General features: G+C 36.6%; 1 protein-coding gene across 2 annotated transcripts in view; it reads right to left on the bottom strand.

The window, feature by feature from the left end:
* Positions 1-8,386: 8,386 nt before the first annotated feature.
* LOC147607582 (uncharacterized) overlaps positions 8,387-10,074 on the bottom strand; it is a 1,865-nt gene continuing 177 nt past the window's right edge. The window contains exons 2-3 of one of the 2 annotated variants that reach the window (XM_086790594.1): positions 9,864-10,048; positions 8,387-9,675 (exon numbers count right to left, since the gene is read on the bottom strand). In XM_086790594.1, the coding sequence (XP_086646720.1) occupies positions 8,832-9,605 (774 nt within the window). In that variant the 5' untranslated portion in view covers positions 9,606-9,675; positions 9,864-10,048 and the 3' untranslated portion in view covers positions 8,387-8,831. Of the gene's footprint in view, positions 10,049-10,074 lie in introns of both variants that reach the window. The other variant, XM_086790593.1, reaches the window with a different exon arrangement.

The raw sequence follows: 10,074 nt of genomic DNA on the forward strand, positions 1-10,074 counted from the left end.
GCATCTTCAGAAGATTCCCTTTAAAAAATCATTTTTAAAGAAAATTCAAAAAACTATTTACGCACACAAGTAACATAATCTTAAAAAAGACACAAAACCTATATTTTTTTTTTCATGAGATCATCAATAGTCTAAAAAATAATCCAAAAATTGGGGTATAAGTACTTTTATAACAGGGTATAAGTACTTTTATAACAAAGGAAAAAATACTGACATCTGCAATTTTGACAAGAATTCAATGTTTCAAATTATTATTTTCTTCATGAATTTTTTCAAAAAGTTTACACGAGAGAAAATGGTCCATAAGCATAAATCATAACTAGAGTTATATTTCATGATTGAGTTCCAACTACGTTTCATTGGTGTTTACACCATAACTTTTGCAATGAATGGAATAATCGGTTTCATGGTATGAGTAAACTTATGTTAAAGGACATGCTAGAATGTTTGGAAGGTTATTCTTATATGGCTAACTAACATTGATGGATGAGGGTAGTCATATGTTTTTGGTGTAATGGACAGAAACCCTTATAAAAGGATATTTGCTTGGATGGGAATTGTTTTAAGTAGAAATCTTAGGTTAGGGTAGACATATGTACCTATAAAACAACTCAAATTTTGTGAGCTAGAGTATAAACACCTTAATCTATTTTGCAATGAAAATAATTTATGGTGATGAATCCTTACATAATGGCAAGCAACCTTAAGATATATCTTAGCTAACTTGACACGTTTGGACATCTTATGTATGCATGGTCGGTAATAATGTAAATATAGATCCCAACTCAAAATAGACATTCCTTTCTTTTCTCTTCAAAACCAAAAAATTGAAGGCTAATTAGTTGTCTTTTAATGAATCCAAATATTTGATATCATAGTACATATACTACAAAATATGTGTGCATAATACTATGGATAATATAAGTACACATATAAAAAATGAGTGGGTGAAAATATACGTACATAGATTAAAAAATGAGTGGGTGCAAATATGTGATTAAGTTCAAAATCAAGTACTTGTTTTAGCCAAATTTTGTTATATGTTATTATGTTTGTATACTATAAATTGTGTATAGAGCATGTAACATGTATACCTTTGTGTTTATATAGTATTTATACCATACTTAATATGCATATACTACTATAGTAGACATTGATTGTGTAGATCTTAGTATACATAATTGGATAATGTATATACCACTTATGCATATGCTACTATAGTATACATTGATTGTAGATCTTAATATACATAATTCATGAATGTGTACAAAGGTAAATGCATTTGTACTTAGAAATTAATATGCATATACTACTATAGTATACATTGATTGTAGATCTTAGTATACATAATTCATAAATGCATACAAAGGTAAATGCATGTGTACTTAGAGATTCATGTATGTTGGGTATTTTTGGAGCTAAGTAGTGTGAACAGGGTTCTAGTTTGAGTGTCAGTGTGAAAGGGGTTTGGGTCTTGTGTAAGCTTGAAGGGTCAAGTGACCTTTGGCATTAGATAAGGTCATGATTTGATTTGTGTAAGGCATCATCTATGATGTGAGTGAGATTCTCTTCATTGACATCATCATTGATGTGTGTGTGAGAAGATAAGGCTACCTCTAGCCTATAAAATGAGGCATTGTACGTGCTATCAAATCAATCAACTTCAACTGTTGCCTCACATCCTTCTGACACCCTATCTCTACCATGTGACTGTCAACAATGTACTTGGGTATGCATTTATACATAGATACTATAAAAACAGATACTTGGGTATGCATGTATACTATAAAAATAAGCAATTGTTTCTTTACGTGTGAGAGAGGGTAAAATTATTTTGTGTTTGTTTTATGGAAATGAAGACGAAATTTTAATTCATGTATGCATGTAAGCATGTGTGTGCTAGAAAAAGAGAGAGATCTCAATATGACTAAGAAGATTCTCGAACTAGTCATAGGTCAACATATGTTAGCTACCCTATAGCTAGTACATATGGTATAACCAAAGACTAGGTGTCTTGAGAAGATCTCCTTCACCCAAGAGTGTGATGGGGCCAATTGGCCCGCCTACACTTGGCATGCATCCTACTTGGCATGGTGAAAAGCCTACATCTGGCCACATATAGGCAATGTCCAATGCCTAAACTAGGAAAGCTCCAACACATAATGGACATGGCCTTACAAAATAGAGTAACCCATCACTGATGACAGGTCAGACAAGGATGGAGCATTGATATCTAACCCCCCTAGGTGAACTATCTCTTTGATTGTCCCAAGTTGGTGATGCTCTAGTAGATCTCTCCTAAGAGCCTTTGTGAAAATACTTGTACAATTATCTATTGTCATACAATAAAGCTTGATCTCTCCATCTAAGATCAACTCGTACACAAAGTGATAATGTATCGCAATGTGCTTCGTGTGTGAGCGTGGAACAATGGGTTCTTCACAATTATTATGCAACTTTGATTGTTACACATCAACTAAGTCAGTTGCTCTTGAGCCATGCCCCCCAAAATTCTCAAATTAGTGATATCATGAACCTTTCTATTATGGGCCCATGAAAGTTTATGAAATGTCCTCATCCTTAAACCTACTCTTTTCTATATGATGGAATGACTTATTGAATGTGTAAATGACCTAGGAAAAAACATGTTGTGTATGCATGCAACAAACCAAAATTTACTATAGAATAGGATACATCAAATGTTTAAATGATAAAACCATCATGCATTGGTGGGTTGCAAAGTCCAATCAACCCCATTCTAGTGCAAGTGTTAGTGGTGGTGGCTAAAAAATAAATAGTATGGTGGTTTTGAGAATTATAGCTTTCATATATCCCTTGTCTTCAAATTACATCATGTAATCAAATTATAAATACGTAATGTGTGCAACTATAACCCATTACAAGAGATAGTGCTTACAATTTTGATTTGAACATGTGCTACTATATTTGTCAAGAAGTATTATGGGGTTTTACCATAACATATTTTCTCATAAGTTCATGTGTCATGCATTGTACCATTAGCTCTTGAAGAAATACCATTAACCAAAAGGAATCATGATAACACAATGTTCCCACCATTAAGTTTGCACAAACATAACTGTTCTGAGGTAGTAGAGGATGTGGAGGCATTGAAAGAGCAGAGCTATGTTATCAGGGGGGGTCGGGCCTCTAGAATTGGGAAAACTTATTATTCTGATTGTGATGTACACTATCTCAACATTTGTAATTAGACCTACCTATTATCATAGCAGGGGATTGCAACATAGTTGAAGACATTAAGGAAATATTTTTAGGAGTGGGGACAACCCTCAAAGGTCTTGCATTAGATGCACGGGCTGGTATGTAAACACCTTCATGATCCTATGGCACATTTCTTAACAAGTTTTAAGCAAATGGATACTTTATAAGGTCTTGTGATGGACTAAATGTGTGGCAAAAATAAAAAGAGCGCAAAATTACTAGTCTTCAATAGGTTATGGAGACAAAATTACCAAAAATACACTACATCAACACATAAAAAAGAAAATTTGAAAGCTTCACCCAACATTTCTATATTATACATCAAAAAAAAATATTCGCCAACCCATCTCTATTCATACCATCATGATAATAGGCTCTTATTTTTTACCATAATAATAACGTTTCAAAGTTCACTACAACTTTAAGATGATTTGTATAATTAATGTGCCAATTATGTCAATAAAATTTTAATCTTAAAAAGTTACAAGTGTCTGGATTGCAATTGCAAGGTTAGATTACCTTTTAGAGTGTGTTTCTTTTCATAACCAAGGCTACAAATATCATGTAACTCTAGAAGATATACTTTTTTTCATCATGGTGGCTATAGTAACTTATGGTTATTTTAAACCATCCTTATAAGAAGTTTATGGGCATGGAAGAAATCAGTGTGTTTCTTTTCATAAAAAATGATGACAAGGTTGTAATCTATATCATGTAACTCTAGAAGATATACTTTTTTCCATCATGGCGACTATAGTAACTCGTGGTATTTACAAGAGATGCAATATGGGCCAATTAAATTTTCCAAGACTTAGTGTAGAGGTTGTAGTGTATAAGTTACATCTTCTTAGTATGGAATGTCAGAGTATAAGCTACTTTGCCTTGTAAATGTGTCAATATCTATATACTTAAATTACATCTTCTTAGTATGGAATATCAAAGTATAGGCAACTTTGCCTTGTAAATGTGTCAATATCTATATACTTAAATTTTGAGAAGGTGAAATCCCCCTAGAAGAATCCTGTTGGTGATGTTTAGGGTTTAACTGAGTTGGATTTTCATGATTTTCTATCCAATTTGAGGGTAGGGTAATGTGTAAGGAATCTCCATTTTACAATGTACACACACGATTACACATACATAACTTGCATACTTAGAAATAGAAAATTGGAAAATTTCCTATCGTATGATTACACATATTATACACGTATTGCATACTTACAATTAGAAAATTTTCCGACGTAGTGTCAAAAAGTCAGCAAGCATGTATGAGTGTAGTGTGCCCGCTAAAAATTTGAGTGTAATGTCAACAAGTATTTGTATGAGGTAGTGGGTTCTCGGACGATATCGTGAGGCACGTAGTAGTAGGTAGTGTGTGTTTGTTGTGGTGTTCAATTCAGTCACCTCAAAAAAATTTTTGTATGTAATGTGTGTCAACAAGTACTTGTATGAGTGTAGTAAAATTTGAGTGTAGTGTCAACAAGTATTTGTGTATGAGTGTGCAGCACATGGGATACCATAGAGAAGCCATACATAGCCGCTATTAGTAGGAAGATGTTGTTTCTGCACTGTAAGTTTTCAAGGAGCCTCCACCTCTACTGCATACACTAGCACCACCTCCAACCTCCCTTTACCCACAGTGTGGCCTGCTCTTGCTCTTGCCAACTAAAATTGCATTCCTTGACTCCCTAGGTGATGGCACAACAGCTAAAGAACATATCCACTCGTGCATTTGTACTGGCTTGAAATGAGGTTATGGAGAATCTCCTCCTTGTGGAGAAGCAAAGGGGTAACAGGTTATGCTCCTGTGCAAACCTAAAAGCTCTAGGGTTCAGGTCTTAGACTTGTAGGTTCTCACTGATGGTAGGATGCATGAAACTCTCACTGATGTTGGGCTGATGGCGTTTAATTGCTCAAACCTATTACTACTACTGTGTATCAACACACATGATGGAAGTGGATATGAAATTTAAGAACCTGAACTGGTAAGGATTTCTATCGAGCTAGTCTTGGAGTTGTAAAGAGCTCAGGTGTGCCTCTCCACATGATGGTGAGTGTCCTTCTGGGTGCCTTGCCCATGGTTATGCCTTGTGCTTGGTGATGGTGTCGATTAGTGGGCTATAAGTTTGGTTGTATCCTCATCTGTTGGGTGTTTTATGATGGCTTCTACATGGCTCCCCTGGTATATCTAGATGTTGTTTTTGCTTGTAGTTCAATCTGTGTTCACATTTTGGATGGTTTTTAGGCTATAGGTGGTTAATTACATAATTGTATGAAATTATGAACACAATGCTTATCCAAAATTGTCTTTTTTCCTCTTCAACCCATAGTGAGAAGGATTCATGTCAAGTTCACTCAAAAATGTTTCCTGAACACTGCACATAGTGGAGGCACTTATATGAACATGTCCTTGGGTGGCTGGAGCAATGTCATTATACATCGGTAAATTCTTCGAGACCTTTATTGTTACACCTTCTAACAAAGAGAGCAGCCCAAAAGCTATGGTCAGTTTGTGTTAGTGCCCACACAACGTGTCTTTTCTTTATCCTCTATTCAAATTTTTATGTTTGATCTTCTTTGCATTGTTCAACGAATGATCGAGAAGTCTTAAGGCCACGTGGCAAGCTTTGATGTTGGCCATTAATCCCCTCCCCCATTGCCAAAAATAAACTTTTTTTCTAACGAGTGAAAAAAAGATGACCTTGAACAGGGACATAAATAAACTTTTTTCTAACCCATGAAAAAAAGGATGACCTTGAAGCTCAAATGGTTTTTATTACAAAAATACATAGCTTAATCGGTTTTATAACTAAAATTTCAAGATTTTGGAGGCTAGGCAAATTTACAATCGATTTTTCTTAATTTGAACCGAGAGAGGATGGTTTTTTTTAAACATTGACCTTGAAGCTAAACTGGTTTGAAAAAATGCGTAAAGATTTCAAAAATAGGAATCTTTAAATTCAAGGCTAGACAAAATTACAATCGATTTTTTTTCAATTTAAGCCATGAAAATTACACGAGCCATGGAAATTACACTTTAGGACGTTTTTTAAAACACTACTCCCCTCCCCTCTCTTTCTCTCTAAAAGTTTAGTTAGTAATTATTTTGATTTTATTTTAAACTAATTAATTAATCCTTAAGTATAGAGTAGTAAATATTTTTAGATTTATGCAATTAAATTTATGATTTGAAGATATAAATCTAAAAATAAAATTAAAAGTACAAAGTTCAACTAAAAACAATTCTATAAATGAAACTCTTATGATAATTAGTTTTTTAGAACTAAAATTTAATGTTATATTCAATAGCACAAAGGTAAAGATATAAACCACAACATAGACATTGTCATTTCAACAAGAATTTTTAAATGTTTATTAAATAATAATTAATATTAGTGGACAATATTATTGATGTATATGTAGGTGTTTGTTAACGACAATCTCCATCATTGTTACGATCAAAGCGTACAAATGTTTTCTGTGTGGATATTTTTAGTTTTCCTTAAAATTTGTGGATTAAAACATTGCTACATTGATAAACCAAGACATAGTAAACTAGCTCAACATTTACATTCATGGCATATCTTCATTGAAATGAAAATTTCAATGATTGCAAAGTTAGTAATTTGATATAAACAAACATGCCAAACTAGCTTCATAATTCAAATTCAAACACTTAAAATTTTCCTTGTGAAAAACCAAATTCCATCAAGTAGCAACGTTCGTGCACTGTATGCATATCATGTATCATGTGTGTTCTATTGTGTTTGTATCATGCTACCATGTAAGAATGTGGGTGAGAGTAGTTACACTTCCTTTCAAGGGAGCAATAAAAGAGAGAATTGGGCCTTGCCTCTCATATGTTGTGTTGCAACCAACAACTAGTGCACATTAAGGATACCTAACAAGCCTCAAGATCCATCCTCAACATGATAACTATCAAGCTAGCATCCACTCACTGTGGATCACTAGCCATCCATCATAAAAAATCTCATCAGTGAATTGGTCTTGTCATTATTCAAGACTTATTTATCCTTCCTAAAGATTTGACATGTCAAAAAATCTATGAAACATGAATCCACACTAAGCAAAGGGATATGTTCCTTAGCGCCATCGAGGTCTTTAGGGTTAAGCGGACTTGTGCCCATGGGGCAAGTCTTTTGTAACCCTCCCTGCAAGATGTAATATTGTACATGCCTAGTGAACACGTATGGTCATGACACTCATGGTCAAGTGTCTAGGATAGCCAAGTCTAGGGTTAAGTGCTTGTTCAAGTCCCGGCGAAATGTGTCTTGCCATGTGCAGAAGCATATTGCCATGTGGTGACTAGTAGTTTAGTTGGGGCCATGTTGGTTGTGGGTATCTCATGGGCACCTTTCAAGAGAATGAATGTGTGTATCTGCTTCCTCTCAATAAACTACAAAATCCTAGATTGATTTCAGTGGATCTCATGTCATGTCTATTTCAAGCATTTGTGTATTTTGTATCGTGTGTGAATAATGTATGTGTCGTGTGTCTGAGTAATGTGTGTACGAACAATGTTTATGCACAATGTAAGGTTGAACTTTGCTCCTTGAGTTCTCTATGACTCATACCCATAAATTGATCAAACATGCATAAACTTGTGTCGACACAAATGTGAACTCAAAAAGTACTCTGCTCAGTGCTCCATTATCAGTCTAGAAACTTGAGCAAGAAATAATCTTCTTTCATCCATAGCAGAAGAGAAGCATGCCCAATGTGCACAAGAGGCAAGTGGTGTTGTGGAGGTCCCAAGCAGCAATACAAGAAGATATGCCATAGTAGACACAGAACTTGATGAAAGATGATGAGGTCCGATCTGCATGTCAAGGGCTTTGATAGTCCAAAGCTTGAACCAGCATCCCAGCCAGATGATGTATCATGGGTCTGTTGTCTGATGAGCTTTGGTACATGCAGCTTTACACTTTGGGGAGAAGTCCATATGCAACTGGAAAAACAATATCAAGGCATGCTGATTGCAAAAGAGCTTTCTGGTTGCAATTTGGCAAAAGTTTTCAGGAGTGTTCCCAGTCATGGTATCTCACATAAAACATATGAGCTTTATAAATATAAGCCCCTCTCAAACCACACATTTCTTTATCTTAGGGCATCAAAATGCTTGCAATCAAAGAAATCATGCTTCAAAGAACCAACACAGAGGATACACGACTGCTTTGCAAGCTTCACGGCATCAGTAATCCCCATCTGTACTACCAAAAACAGTCTACCTGCTTGCAGCCCTGATGGGTTTGATATAAATTGTCAAGGAAACCTTGCATTGAACAAATCTCAAAACAATGCTTGTAAAGTAATATAGAAACTCATCACAGCAGACCCGTTCAAAATAAAGGCTCAAAAGGGCAACATGACCCAATCTTTAGAGCAAGTTAATGCCGGAAATTGCACCTGAGGTCTTGATATTGGACCAACTGTGAATCAGGTGCATCTCACTGTAATAACATTATGCAAAGAAGATAAAAAAAAGAGACCTTACGGCAACTCCATCCAGATGGCATTGGCAGGAGGAGACTCTAATTAATCTGTCATAAATAAACCCCCCAAGATCTGCCTCAAAATGCTTCCCTCTTTGTGGATAAGCCTCCAAATTCCAAGTTCCCTGCCTCGAAATGCTGCCAAAGGTTCTGGCTGTCAAATCGCACAACATGCACTGCTGGGTCAGTTTCTGCCGCTTCAGGAGAGCCTCCATAAGACCATGGGGTCACAATCTTTGGCCTTGGACTGTCCTCCTCTCCATCCTTTGTGGGCGGCCTTTTTGTGCATATCCTATTCTTCAATTTCACCAGCATTTTCCAGGCCACTGCAGTGGGAAGCCTTACGAAAGCAAGAGCTGCTAGATGAAGCAGAGCCAAGGGGCAACAACAGACGGCCGCGCAATCGGCTGTGAACCCTGCCACACATTTGCAACACACGTTGTCCTGGCAGCCCTTTCCCTTTCTCTGATGATCTGGAAAATCTGCTCTGGAACTGTGAGGTCTCACATGTTTGCTTCTCTCCTCGTATGCACAACCTGATTTTCCATCTCTGGTGTTGTGTCTCTTATGACCATGCTGCTGCTGCTTCTTCCGTCTCTGCCGGGGGCCATTGTTTTCTTGTACAGGAGTGATTTCAGGCACCAAGCTAAATGAAGATGATGATGAAGAAGGAATGGAGAGGTCTAACTGAGGGTTGCAAAAATGTGCAGGATGTTGAGGAGGAGAAGAGGCAGGAAGAGAGGGTTCTGTGGGAGAATCAATGGAAGAACTCGGTGAAGAAGATGATCTGTGCTGTGATATAAGGGCTTTGGCAGAAGAATCAGGCAAAAGAAGGTGAGGGAGGGCGCCCATGTGGGCAACTACGGTTTTGTCATGCAATCAAGGCATTGTCAGATCCATAGGAACAAATGAACAATTTAGGCTGCAGAATCAATAAGCATAAATGGGCAATAAAGATTAGGATATGCTATTATGAAAATTCCCCTTTGGGAAGGAATCATAACCCAAATGGGTAATTAGGGTTTGGGTTTTCCGCAATTAAACACACCAATTTGGGCTGCTGTATAACTGCTTCAGAACCCTTGATTATGCAAAAACCCGACTGCTAACCTGTGTACGGCCAATTGGGGTTGCCATTAAACTGCTCCAAAACCTTTGATTAAGGATAAAAAGTTGCCGTTGGAGGACGTGGGTCGCACAGAAACTGCTTCAAAACCCGGCAGAGCATGTCGTCGATGGTGGATTGCTGCAGAAGTGCTTCAAAACCTTAATCGATTAAGGCACGCGGGCGATGCCTGCCAAAATAAAGAAAGCGTTGGAT

The sequence above is a fragment of the Cibotium barometz genome, chromosome 55 (genome assembly GCF_041138505.1).
Source record: "Cibotium barometz isolate CiBa-2024 chromosome 55, ASM4113850v1, whole genome shotgun sequence".
NCBI classification, from domain to species: domain Eukaryota; kingdom Viridiplantae; phylum Streptophyta; class Polypodiopsida; order Cyatheales; family Cibotiaceae; genus Cibotium; species Cibotium barometz.